The sequence below is a fragment of the Dicentrarchus labrax genome, unplaced genomic scaffold (genome assembly GCF_905237075.1).
Source record: "Dicentrarchus labrax unplaced genomic scaffold, dlabrax2021, whole genome shotgun sequence".
Classification (NCBI taxonomy): domain Eukaryota; kingdom Metazoa; phylum Chordata; class Actinopteri; family Moronidae; genus Dicentrarchus; species Dicentrarchus labrax.
The window spans coordinates 21,238,635-21,252,697 of NW_026136719.1; the positions used below are offsets into that span (position 1 = coordinate 21,238,635).

General features: G+C 40.4%; 1 protein-coding gene across 1 annotated transcript; it reads right to left on the reverse strand.

The window, feature by feature from the left end:
• Positions 1-1,187: 1,187 nt before the first annotated feature.
• Positions 1,188-13,860, reverse strand: abcb10 (ATP-binding cassette, sub-family B (MDR/TAP), member 10). The gene is made up of 14 exons (XM_051379556.1): positions 12,884-13,860; positions 11,568-11,774; positions 10,732-10,934; positions 9,735-9,869; positions 9,198-9,344; positions 6,454-6,589; positions 6,237-6,332; positions 5,703-5,912; positions 5,487-5,566; positions 5,152-5,332; positions 4,474-4,517; positions 4,098-4,132; positions 3,837-3,895; positions 1,188-3,719 (listed from the first exon to the last, which is right to left on the reverse strand). Exons 1-14 carry the CDS (start codon positions 13,317-13,319, stop codon positions 3,529-3,531), a joined length of 2,160 nt encoding a protein of 719 aa, XP_051235516.1. The 5' UTR covers positions 13,320-13,860; the 3' UTR covers positions 1,188-3,528.
• Positions 13,861-14,063: the final 203 nt, after the last annotated feature.

The window sequence follows — 14,063 nt, forward strand, 5'->3', positions numbered from 1 at the left end:
AGGGTAAGAACCTTAGTTTCACTAGTTCCTCAAATAGCCCGGCGGAAGATACAGAGAAAAGCGAGGGGAGCCGCAGCACATGGAGTTGGAATTGGAAACCCATGCCGGGCTGTGCGGCACCTGGTCAGCTGCATGAGCCAGCTGAGCCGTCCTCTGCAGAACAGGAGCACAACTGCTGCCTTTACTGGAGGGGCTCACCCACTGCTTGGTTATAGCACAAACATTAAGAGTCTTAAAACTTCTCTCTACCATATACTGTTACCAAAGGCCAAGAATGAGCATCCATGAATGTGTCTACAATATTTCTGCTTGATGTCAGTGGTATTTTACAGCGTGGCTTTGCCTCTTGTGCCTGTACTGTTTAGTAATCAAACATACAGCTGAACATGATTTTAAACATCTAAACTGGTTGATGTGTACTTGTTTAAGTTGATAAACTCTTTAACTACCCCACAAGTGCAACACACTCTTACAAAAGGAGGATAAATCAATTGATTGCATTCATTTGCTGTTTTGTTGGGCCCTGTCTATGTGCCAACAGATGGGACAATGTGTCTATTTACATGAGGAGCTCACCGCACTGTCAACACAACCTACCGACAGCTGAATACACATTACTCATATCATTACCATGAAGTTTTATTTAGATATGATGGATGAACATTGATCCCACCGACCTGAACACGCCTGAGCCTGGCTGTAGCTCACAGTGTGAAGCAACAGTGCCACCTACTGATAGACTGACACACTGCATGGAAACACAAAGTTACTTATGAGGCAGTTTGTTCAGTAAAAAAAAAAAACCCCAGTGTGTTACAGTGAATATTTTATGAAAATGTTAAGTTCAATGAGCAAATGTGAAGCCATGAACTATAATCTACAGTGATAGAGCCAGAGATGGTGCGTGAGCGTGTCTCCTCTTCCCATCATCTTTCGTGTCTCTGTAGGGGAATGGTGATTTTAAAAGGTGGACGTATAACCAGTTGTTTTAAGTTACAATAAAATTGACACCACCGCTTGAAACAATGTAATAAAAATGTCATCTGCACTCATAAAAAGCAAACAAACCAGGAGAAAATCAACATTTTAAAAGACATTTAAATACATTCTGATACTGGTGTATCATGTGCCTAAACAGACCAAGCAAAAGGGGAAAAAACAGCTTAACAACAAAACCCACAAATAAAAACAATCAGTATCTCACTTTATTTACCTTTACATAGATGTATAATAATTTAGTAACCACAAAAATAATTAAAAATCTAGAATACATCATTTTGGTCCTATTATTTATAACTCATAACATACAAGTTAAAAAATAAACCCCCAGCAGTCTTCTGTGATTGTTGGATCCATCATTAACTGACAAACTCTCAAACTACTTCAGTGGTTATTTTAGTGAGTGAGTGGTGAAGTGATTTTGCAAACATGAAAGCTTTCGGTTTCATTTTAAATGGGCAAGGTTTGGTAATATTACCAACTGACTTCCACAGGACCCACAAAAAACGTCTGAACATGTCACGTTCAGGGACGATGTTCAAGGTATCATTTACTTTAAAAAGAAGACTAACAAGTGGTGCGGAAATTAAAAACCTGTAGGCAGACATATCTATAATTAAAGAAAAAAAAACTATCATGAAAACGCTCAATAAATCATCTTGTAATGATTATCTCAAATTCTGCTTTCATACAGTCTGTAACCAGGGATTAACCAGAGACACATAGCGTTAGTTAGCTATTTAAATGACCATTTACCAATGACTAATATTGTATAATTTATGCTGACACAGTCCTTCGTTTAAATATTATCAAGACTGATTAATTTCTATTATGCTATATATTTTTATATATAAAATATTATATTATTAAGAAGCTATATCCACAATATGCATTAATGTAAATTTTTTGCAATTATTAGATCTAATTAATGTGACAGTCTTGAGATGAAACAGAGGTTAAACAGTGTTGTGGAGACTTAAATTATGTGATAATTTGTAAATATTTGTATATATATATATATATTTGTTACTCTTGCTTAGAACTCAAGTGTCTGACCCATGACAAACATTATACAGCCACAATTTGATTTGTTGTTTATTAAGCCTGTTTAATCATAAATTAAATGATTCCTTGTTGACTAATGATCTGTTAACTGCACTTTAAGTAGCACCCAGTCAAAATGGTTCCCAGCTACGTTGCACAGATCGGAGCCCAATTAATTATCCATAACTCATTTTCCAATGACAAACTGGGGGATTTCCACAGATGTTGATGTTGTTTAGTTGTGTGTCACAAGAAATACTAGTAACAAGGAACAGTCCCTTTAGGTCTGTGGGGGATTCAAGCGGAGTACATTTGCATGTCTGGCTTTACACTCAGGTCTAGACTCCCTGTGAGCCGTGAAGTGGGCATTAACCATCCAAATATTTACTGAGGCGAATCATTACCCCTCAGTCAGGCTCTCCAGGCCAGATATTATATTTGGCCGCCTCAACAGCGCTGTGGCTTAGATGTACGTGGTCTTAGAGCTGTTTATAAAGAGTTTAAGGTTGGCCAAGTGCACATCCTGTAAACACCTCCCAGTGCACACAGTGTGGAGGGGACAGCCATGACACAGACAAACAGTATACGGTCACAGATGTTCACTCAGGTGTTCATAATGTTGGTTTCAGTTTTTTTCATTTATAGATTAAAACAAGAAAGATAAAAGATTACATTCTGATTGGCACTGTGCAACAAGGTAAAAAAAATATGAAAGAATTAGGGATTTTAGACAATGAGATGATTGTTAAGAGAGGGGTGATGGTCGTGACCCACAGACCACCCTTCCTACCCGAGAGCAGCAGAACATCAGCCAGAAAAGAGGCTGTTTAGCAGGCTTCAATTGACTTTCACAAATAAAACTTTTATTTTGTTTGACATATAATGATTGTAAAGTTTAGCAGTTTCAGGGCTGTTAATTAAATCCAAAGCATGAAAAACTAAAATAGTGAACTGAAATTATGTTTTTAGATGTGTAGCACCTCAGCTATGACTTGGAGGACAATCACTAATATGTTTCATGACAAATGTGCTTACATAAATCTATGTACTTCTTTACATATGTCAGGATAGTGTTCAGTCCCGTTTTACAACACAGTGCAGACAACACAAATAGCTGCTTCGTTCGGCTTGTTTTAAAATTCCAGTAAAAGATTCTGCATGTCAATCTTTAAGTTTAAAAACTCAATAATAAATAGACACAAATTAATAAACAAATACATATTTAGTATTTTTGTATACATCATACTGGACTGTTTTTGGTTGGGTTGTGAAAATCATATAGTAATAACAGACTACAGTGTCCCGTAGCAGAGAAAAGTTTGTCATTTGCACCAAATTCAGAGACTGATAAATATAATGTTGTCTATGAGCTTCCTGTGTGAGGAGTGTCTGTCTTCATCAGGTCTCCTATCTGGAGCAAAGCCACTGACCTCACCTCCTGATTTCTCCCTCTTCCCCATCCACTCGCCTGTACTCCCTGTCCTCTCAGCGAAGTGCTTGTTTCTGTTCTTGCAGAAACGACTGTTTCTCCATCAGTTTTCTGAACAGTCCATGCCTGTTGCCTAGCAGCTCTCTGTGCTGGCCACACTCGGCTACGCACCGCTGGTCCAGTACAGCGACAGCATTCGCATTCTGAATGGTGGACAGACGGTGAGCGATGATCACGACTGTCCTTCCTGGTAATTGGGTGAGAAGGGCAGGAAACAGTAAAACAGGAGAAACAAAGATTTAAAAAAAAACCAACAAAAAAAACAAGTGGAAGCAATTTGAAAGAGAAAGATGGAAGAATTTACCTTCCATCAAACGCTCCAAGGCTTCCTGGACCAGGAACTCATTCTCAGCATCCAATGCACTGAAGACAGATGGTTGTTCAGGATTTTGTTCAACAAAATAATCTTAAAAGAGTGTCTAACCAGCACAATAAAGAGTAATAGTAGTTCTGTGCAGAGAAGTCAATAATAGCAAAAAGGATAAAGATAGTGCAAGTATTGTAAGTAAAGTTTTGTTGGCTGATTTCTACACAGTCTTTTAATAATGTCGTAAGTGTTTCTCACCTGGTAGCCTCGTCTAAAAGCAGGATCTTAGGATTCTGTGGAAAGAGAACACAAACAGTGTTATCCAGACTAATTCAGGTTTTAGAGACAAAAGGAAAGCTGAGACTACAGGGTAGATCTTAGTAATGCACACTCCTTTAAAACAACAATGACAGCACAAAAAGACTGTATACTGTACTGTATGTGGTATAGTCCTTTGCACTTACTATTAAACCACAAAATCATAGAAGTAAAAAAAAAAAAATCAGTTTTAAATCAACATGTTAGAATGTAAATAAAACTTGGAGATGGATAACAAATGTAGAAGACAGGTATGACTACAGCTGTGCTTTCTTCTAATGTGGATACAGTAAAATGACTACATTGTTGTACTCACCTTGAGCAGTGCTCTGGCTATGGCTATCCTCTGCTTCTGACCACCTGAGAAACAAACACACAACTTAACCATGTGCACACATAAAGGCTACGTCTGAACAGGCCCTACATGTATGTGTCTACTGTAATTGGCAGCCATGATAGTTAATACAACAGTGTTCAAGGCTTTTTACCATAATTGTACTATTGTATGTGAAAAATGTATACACAATACATGCAAATATTTGTAAAGGATTACGTCTGAGAAAACCTGAGGTGAGAGTTAGAGAAAGACTTGGACAGTAAGGGGTTTTGTCTTTCTGAAATGTTAAACGAAACAGGTTGTTTTTTAATGCAAAACTAACTTTTCACTTATAAAATTAAAATACAGCAAATTACATAATAAAAAATGAATGCATTATTGAGCTGAAATAATTCTCTTCATTACTGATTAGAATTTTGATAAGCTAACTTAAAAATGAATAAATAAGCACTCTTCCCAACACTGAATATATATTTAAAACCATGTGGGAGTGATTACTAGATCAAAATCTACATACTATGTCAAAGGCTACAAAAAAAAAATATATCTTCAATATCATCAACCCTGCTACAACTCATGGATAGCTGCCTGTTGGACATACAAGCTTTCTTGCATTAACAGTGAAGTAGATGTTGTTATCACACTCCTGTGTCTCACCTGACAACAGCACTCCTTTCTCCCCCACTACAGTGTCAAAGCCCTTAGGAAAAGCCTGGATGAAATTATAGGCGTTGGACACTTTGGCTGCCCTGTAGATGTCGTCTGTGGTCACAGCGTCAGGGTCCACTGCACCGTACGCTATATTATCTCTTATAGAGCAAGAAAACAGCACGGGCTCCTGGGAGAGAGGTGCGAGGAGGAGAGGGAGGAGGAGAATGTGAGAAAGACAAAACAGTCTTCACTTCGAGGCTCCTAATATTTGTGTTGCGTGTCTGCTCAGTTTATGTGCTGTGAGATGTGTTGTATAGGAACATAAACAAGTAATTTATCACCTGGCTGACAGTTCCAATGTGGCTCCTGAGCCAATAGGGATTCAGATCTCTGATGTCATGACCATCTATATAGATAATACCTAGAGAAAAGAGATCACTCTCAGTGAGAAAACAACCATCTGACAGAGTCTTGTACTTTTAAGTTGGTCATCATCATTATTAAGCAGTGGTTGATGTATCTGGTTAAATGAGACAACAGAATGAGCTCAGTCTCACCATTATCCGGGTCATACAGCCTGAGCAGCAGTGAGACCAGGGTTGACTTTCCAGACCCACTGGATCCCACCACAGCCATGATGCTACCAGCTGGGACCAGCAGATTGAGGTTCTGGAAGATAGGAGCCTCCTTACGGGCCGGGTAGGCAAAGGAGACATCGCAGAACTCCAGCTGACCCTTCAGCTGGTCTGGAGGAAGCGCCAAGCCTTCTGTGGAGGAGCAGAGGAAGAGGGACGGATTATTATTTACTTTAACTTGCTTGGTTGGTTTAATACAGAAAGAAGACGAGAAGGCAGAGGCTGTAAAATTACCCATCATACACTTATATATATCTATAGGCAGGAAAAAAATTACTTATCTAAAAATTTGCAGCAGTTATATTGAGAGTATGGTTGTTTTCTGGTCACATACATAATTAAGTAGTTTATGATGGGTTTCCAGGACAGAAACGGGTACTTGTCGATGTGAGGTAATACTCTATGTGTCTGCGTGCGTGCGTGTGTGCGTGCGTGCGTGTGTGTGTGTGTGCTGACCATTTAGTGGAAACTCAGGCTTTCTGTCCAGCAGCTGCCACAGTCTGGTTCCTGCACCAAAACCCTTCATCAGCTCAGAGTAGAATGAACTCAGACCTACCCATCAAGCAGAAAAACACCAAGTTAAAAGCCATCTCACATGCACGCACACACGCACACACAAACAATACAGAGAGAATTTATATAATAATAGGAAAGTGCCTGTTTGAGGCATTACCTGCAATACCGATGCCCACCCAGAAGGTGTACATGAGGAAGGACGAGAGCTCTCCCACAGTCATGTGCTGGCTGGCCATCAGAAGGCCTCCTTTGTAGAGCACGGACAGGATCATGATGTTACCGCTAAGACCAGTCTGAAATACAGGCACACACGAGTTATCTGATTACTACAACATCTGGGATCAGTGCTACTGCCTAACACAGAACTGATTATACTAATTACAGAACCTGCTGGAAAAAGGTAACTGGCGAGTCTCGTCACTGATCTGCCTCTTGATATCTGTTCATAACACAAACTACAGTTCATTGAGCCACACATTTTAATATAATGTACCTGATAAAATGAATTTGAACAGCCTGTGGGAAGGAATTACAGAATTACAGACACATTGATACCCAGCAGGACAATATTTTCAATAATGATCAGCCGAGAAATTCATCAGCACACTGAGTTTTCAGGTTATTAGAGACACGCAGGTAAGTTTAGTCCAATACAACAGCCCTACAATAAATTATATCTTATCGTACAGTACTATATGCATTTTTGACACAGTTTTAGATTACACTTTATCGTAATTTTGAAGGCTGTCCTTGTGGTTCTGATTAATTGAACAGTATCATATTGAAAGGTGTTTCTAATATTTTGTGTACCATCACTGACACAAATAGGTGTGGACAAATAAAGCTACATCCTACCTTAGCAACAACTTAACATATAGAAATTGCATACAGATGTCCAAGTGTTAAATACAGGAAGAGAAAAGCATGTTCAACAATGGTAAGCCTTGGCAAGTTTTTGTCATAGAGTGGCTTCAACACTGTCTTAAACGGGTTAGTGTGGATTTACTGAAGTGGGGCTGTATGAGCTACTACTACTACTATCTATAATCAGTGTATTACTACCTACAGCAGACGGCGGTTGGCACGCCCCGAGTTTTCAACAAAACGTATTTTAGGACCAGCAACTCCCTTATTCTGGAAGGTAAATTTACTGTTTTTGTCAAAAGACTCTAGAGGCTTTCAGAGATGTAAGGCTTCAGTTTCATGTCGTAAAGGGCTGTCTGTCAGCAAGGTAAAGCAGTGAAAATATTCTAAATATAGTGTACACTTAAACTGATATTTATTTTTTTAAGGTGGTCCCTTTTTATAGGTACTCCTGTCTGCCTCTCTCTACTGCCATGCCAACCGGCGTCTACTGTAGGTAACACACTGACTATTGATAGTAATAGTACCTCATACAACCCTCCTTTAATATATCCTAACTAACCTTTTAAAAGCACACAGATGGACGTATGTATGGTCTGACTTTGCATGGAGGATTGGATAAACCTTTTTTATGGTGAAACATCCTGAAGTCAGATACTGTGGTATTGTGACAAACCTGAAAAAGCAGAAGCCTCTGTGCAACACGTAATTTCCTAACTGCGGATTTGGTCGCTGACATTCTATCACACAGGATAGAGGTGACCATGACATCTCTCCGGGCACGTCCTTGATGTCAGATCACTCAACCTCTCAACTTTAAAAGACCTACAATGCTAAATATTGTTAATTTGTCATTTATGACAGGCACTACCCCAGACCAGAGCTCGAAATTAACTTTTTTCCTCAACTGCCCCAAATTCTCCTTTCAGCTTTTCCAGGCCTAACAACCATTTTTCCAAACGAAAGTTTTTTTTTTTTTTCATTCTACATAATGTTTGATGGATGGACCGATGGGAACACACAGACTTTGAACATTATTATTACTTGGCCAAATAATCACAAACTCACTATAATGTACAATTAATGTACATATTTAAATGTACAACTAAAGACTGTTTTTTTTTATATACAAAAGGGAGGGAGAAGGTCAAACTATTTAAATATTTACCAGCTCAAACAAATTATTTACATAAAAGATATAGGAACACCCTAATCCAGAGATATGGAGAGTAAGAGTGAGAGCAGGTCTAACAAGCACCACACACCACACCTACAGTACTGCCTGTGCACGGTGCAAGAGGAGACCCCAACGCTTTTGGCAGAAGAGCCATGGACTGCGATTACTCTGCTCGACATAGACACCAGTTTAAAAAGTGAACAGTGACTCTTGACAACTGCATGATTTTTTAAACTTTGACAGCCAAGAATCATGGTGTTATGTTTGATCCTACCGTCTCCTTCAATCAACACATTAAAGATATAACCAAAACAGCCTTTTCTGCCTGTGCACCACAGTTAAATTAGGTCTTTCCTGACCATGGCTGATGCAGAGATCCTAATGCCAGCTTTGCTTTCATCCAGACTTGATTATTGTAACGTTTTGTAGTCTGGTCTGCCGTAAGCTTGTACTAAAAGTCTTCAAATGTTTCAGAATGCTGCAGCTAGACTCTTTACTAAAACTAGAAAATGTAACCATCTTACACCAATGTTTGCTTCCCTTGATTGGCTGCCTATCTGTTAGATGTTGATCTACAGATATCTTTAAAAATGTGCTTTTAATGAATTTTGACTCTTGAAAATGTACACACACAATCTATTGGATGCGTGTCTGTTCTGGGAGAGGGATCCCTCTTATCTTGCTCTTCGTGAGGTTTCTTCCATTCCTTTCCCAGTTAAAGGGGTTTTTGGGGAGTTTTTCCTTATCCGAATCAAGGGTCTAAGGATAGTGGATGTTGTATGCTGTACAGATTGTACAGTCCATGTTTATGATATTGGGCTATATGAATAACACTGAATTGACTTGAGACACACACTTACCACTCCAAAGAAGCCAGCTCCTATTACAGCCTCCTTCTTGGCCAGAGTGAAGACCTGGTCTATCTTCTGTGTGTATGTGTTGACCTCTGACAGCTCTTTACCAAAAGCCCTCACTGTCCGAATGTTGCTGATACGCTCCTCTGCCAACTACATTAAAACAAGTTTATTAGGCCTTTATCTAAATCACAAATCAGGTTATCAACATAGTCCATTTACTCTACCTGCAAACTTAATTAAGCCACCACAGGCAGTAGAGCATTTATATCAGAAATACACAAAACTAAAAGGGATAGACAAAGAGTATTGCTTTACCAACCACAAATATGAACTGTGGTTTTCAGTATAAAGCTACAGCTAAAATCACAGTCTTAACGTAAAGGCAAAAATAATAGGTTTTATTGGCACAACAAGTCCTCCTAATAATCCTTGCTGTTACACATGTGGCAACTAGAAAGTAACTGAACACCAAAACTCTCGTTATTAAACCTAGTAAATACTTCTAAGCCGTTCTGCCCCTGTGTTTTTTGTGCGCTGTACCTGTGTAGCTTGTGCCAGTGCATCCTGTGTGCGTTTGGAGATGGAGCGAAGGAATCTGCCATAGATGACAGCAAGACCAGCCATAGGTGGAACAATCAGCAACACAAAGCTTGCAAGACTCGGGGAGATGTAGAACTACAAAACAAGACACAAAAAAAGCAACAGTTAATGGAAATAAAAAGGGAGATAAGAAAAGGAGAGGGAGGAGGAAGAGAACAAAGTTCACCCCAAGTAGCCTCATTTTTATTTATAGCCTTGAAAGTTTGTTATGCCAGGAAATCATTTTACTTCCCTGTGAGGTAAACAAATGGTTTGTCATGAGTTTGTGTTGTGTTTCCTGATTTTCGGTTTTGGAAAATACAGCCGTCAAAAAATGGAACCAAAAAAAGTTTTGTAAAGGAAGTAAAAGCATCAGTTAACAGACCTGATGCTCAACAAATCTTGAATCCATGAATGATAAAACAAAAACCGCTGAGACTGGTGAATATACTCAAGTGAGTGTTGTTTAGATGAATAGCTCAGCAAGTAAGTATCAGTTCAACCACCTGTTGGTCGAAAGGTCAAAGCCGTATATAATTAAGTGACCCTCTACACACACACACACACACACACACACACACACACACACACACACACACTCACACAAACACGGGTGTGTCAGTCAGAATCTTCCCATTTCCTTGTTATTGTAAACCTGTTTTGCAACAGTCTTATAGTCTATAAACTCTCAGCTCACATACCGACAGCATTGAATGGACACGCAAAAGAAATGTACAACTACTTCCTTGTACTGAACAACACAACGATATACATGTAAACACCTTACTCTGTTGTTAAACGACTGTAAGGGTTTTTAAAGCCAGACTAAAGTTCAAACAATGGACACGGAAATAAAGATAAGGAGAGTATTTACAAGATAAAGGATGCCCACTGATTCCTCATTCAAAGCTATCCTGATCGACCACATAGCTGTGATCGCTCTGAGGGACATACTCACCATCATACTGACGCCAGCAGCGGCCTGGGCGACAGCTCTCAGCCCGTCTGACAGGTTGTCAGTGATCGAGCGGCCCACCACGGCCGTGTCAGCAGAGAGGCGGTTGATAAGCTCGCCAGTCCTACTCCTATCAAAAAACCCCACTTCCTGTCTGAGGATGGAGGAGAAGAGGGAGGCACGGAGATTACGAACAATCTTTTGGCCTGAAGAGAGAAGAGAAAAAAATTTATACAGATTTTTGAAAACATTACTTTGGGCTTGGTTAACCTGTGATGGGCATTTCATTATTTGTGGCAAATAGTAAAGGAAAGGATTAATCAGCTGATTTAAAAAAGCTCCAAAGTTCAACAATACACCTGCCTGCATATTTAAAGCTCACTAATTAACAATTAACTAATGTTTAATCTGTACACAAACAGAAATGTTGTCTCTGTGCCCGGCCGCTAGTCGCCAAGATATCAATGCAGTGTTTCTGCTTGTGCACGGATTAAACCAACATATCATATCGTATATCATATCGTATGATATCATCATATCATGTGTCAATTACTGAGTGTCAAAGGTGCTGGCAGGTGCAGTTTTTAAGAAAGCAAATATATTTCCCAGACATTCCTTCGATATATAAGATACTGAAAGTTAGTATTTCCTATCCTTTCCTGAATAAGGAAAACAAAGATGAAGATCTGGAGAAGAGATACAAACAGATCCCTCACATTCTGCTCATTGATGCAGACATCAGTGTAGTATTGGTTGCATGTTCTGTGTAGTGATCATTTGTCTGTGCATGTGTTTCCTCATATACCCCTGTAGAGTATTGGTCTCCCTCCTTGTCTCACCTGAGGTCTGCATAAGGTAGACCCTGGCAGCATTGGCCGCCCCACCACACAGGAACACTCCCGTCAGCATGATGCATAGCGATGTCAGGGAGGCGGTCATTGTCTCTGTGTCTGTTCCAGTGGTGTAAATGGTGTCAATCACTTTACCCAGGAGAAATGGAGCTGACATAGTTACTGCGCTGGAGACAGTGAGGAAGCCTAAAGCAGCTGGGGTGGATCAAAGAAAAGAGAGAAAAAGAGAAAAGGAGAAAGTTTCAAATCAAAGAAAAGATACACTTTAAACAAATTATTGTAGAAAACAAAACCAGGAGATACAATTTCTAAAAGTCCTAAGTTAAAAATATGGAACGAGTTCTCTAACAAAACCTCATGAAAGGTACTTGAGGATGTGAAAAGTGCTTTAATTGTGCTCCAAATGAACATCATACGTAGCCAAGTAGGAGAACAACCTTTGCAGGGTAATATTCAATATGACTGATTGTATACATTTCTAATCTGGGAGAACCTCGTCACCAAACAAGGTCAGAGCAGGTTATAATTAAATTCAAAGCCACTGTAGAAACATATGGCACAGTGCAGTGAGGTGGCCTGTCAGGACACACGAGGAAAAACAGAGGAAATATGGCATCCAAGTGTTAAATGCACAAAGTGTACATTTCACTTATGTTTATGCGTCTATATCATCTGTTGTGTGGATTGGTAAAAACAGGAAACAACTGTTGTAATGTCCCACTGGTACTAGCAGAAATAAGACGTTTTTTTCCCTGTATGGCTTAAATCAGAATCATCCTCCCGTGGTAATGAGAAAACAACGCTGCAGAAAGGTAGATGTACGCATGTCTTCCTGGATAACGCAAGAAAACACATCAAATAAAAGCAATAAACTGATAACTACTAACTAAACTAATAAACTAAACTGACAGTATCTGCACACTGGGTTAACTATACAGGGTATATAAACTGCATTTTTCAGTCCAATAAAGTTTTGAGGTCTTTGACTCAGTGTGTGAATACTTTCCACTTGTTTCTACAGTGAAAAAAAGAAACATCATGATGAATGACAACTGCACCATTACCAGTAAAATCAACGACTTTTAACAATTTTACACCTTTTTTTTAATCCTTTATCAGGGAAGCACCTAAAGGCTAACTGGTGAGCCAATGACAACTGGAGATGGTGGTGAGGATGGACAGACCTTCTCTAGTCGTGGTGATGATGGGGACAGATACATGTCAACTCCTTGCCATGTATCTGTCCTCACACACACACACACACACACACACACACACACACACACACACACACAGTAGTTTACCTGCCAGACTCCATCTCTCCGGGTGAGCCAGCTTCAAAATCCTTTTAACATCCTCCAGGGGGACCGTGGTCGGTTTCTGGCCTCTGTCCGGGTCCGTCTGGGGGTCCACTGACCCGGCTGGTGAAGGTGTAGAGGCGGCTGAAGAGCTCGCAAAGGCAACAGGTGTGTGTGTGAGCTTCCGTGAGTGTGGACCGAGGGTAGAGAGACCTCTGAGCGGACTGAAGGACAGGACAGACACGAAGGGCCTGGGTGAGGAGAGAGGGAAGGCAGGTGTAGGGTGGACCGGTAGATTGACCCCGGTGGACTGCCTCTTCCTCCGGGGGGCAGCGGAGGGGGTCAGGCGGTGCTCCAGCCACAACATCCTCGGCTGTGTTAGCTTGAGTTTGGACAAATGCACTCCGTGTGTGCACCTCGACATGCGAGTTAAAAGCCGCATCGTCCCTGTTGTTAGTGACTAGATACTAGTTAAATGACCAATAGGTGTGTTTCCCCCTCAGTCAGACTCTCTGATAGATGGTGTCGAGGTGTTTCTTGTGGAGTAATAAGTCCTCTCGGAGACGCATGGTAGTGCCGCAGCCGAGCTGTTGTGGAGCTTCGTCCCGCTACATTGTCCAGTTTCGACCGTTATTGTCCGTTATTGTCCGTTATTGTCCGTTATTATCTGCGCCTGACAGCCGCCTTCACCCAGTTTATCTCTTATCAATGAGCAGCTACCGACACCGCGCCTGTCACTGTCATCTGTCGCTGGATGTGTCTGTCGGTCGGTCGGTCGGCGGGTGAAGTGGAAACACGAGCCGACAAACACCGACTGTTACTAAATCCACTCTGAGAAATGAAACTGATTTCTTCGGAAAGAGTCTAAAATGGTAGAAACAGGAAAGGTGACCCTGGTTTGGTTCACATGTAACGTTACACACACACACACACACACGATGATGATGATGATGATTCCTCCTCCTCATCGACGAGGACGTTCAATGGCTGACGGTGTAAGCGAACTTTCCCAGGCGTAACCAAACGAACCCAGATCGATAGCCAAGTGTTTAGTGTTTAGTTTTGAAAGGTCCCAAAACAAAATGAATGGTACAATTAATAATTAATTTAAAATGTATTTACTTTGTTCATACACACATACAGAATCATGTCGCCTAAAAATAAGGCGACATGGGATATTAGCTAA

Bases quoted from the DNA above. Each gene is read 5' to 3' on its own strand.
- abcb10 (XM_051379556.1), bottom strand. From the start codon at position 13,319: ATGCGGCTTTTAACTCGCATGTCGAGGTGCACACACGGAGTGCATTTG. The intron at 4,518-5,151 runs GTGAGACACAGG...TTTGTTTCTCAG, and splicing joins GAAAGGAGTGCTGTTGTCAG to GTGGTCAGAAGCAGAGGATA. The intron at 4,133-4,473 runs GTGAGTACAACA...CTCTTTCCACAG, and splicing joins TAGCCAGAGCACTGCTCAAG to AATCCTAAGATCCTGCTTTT.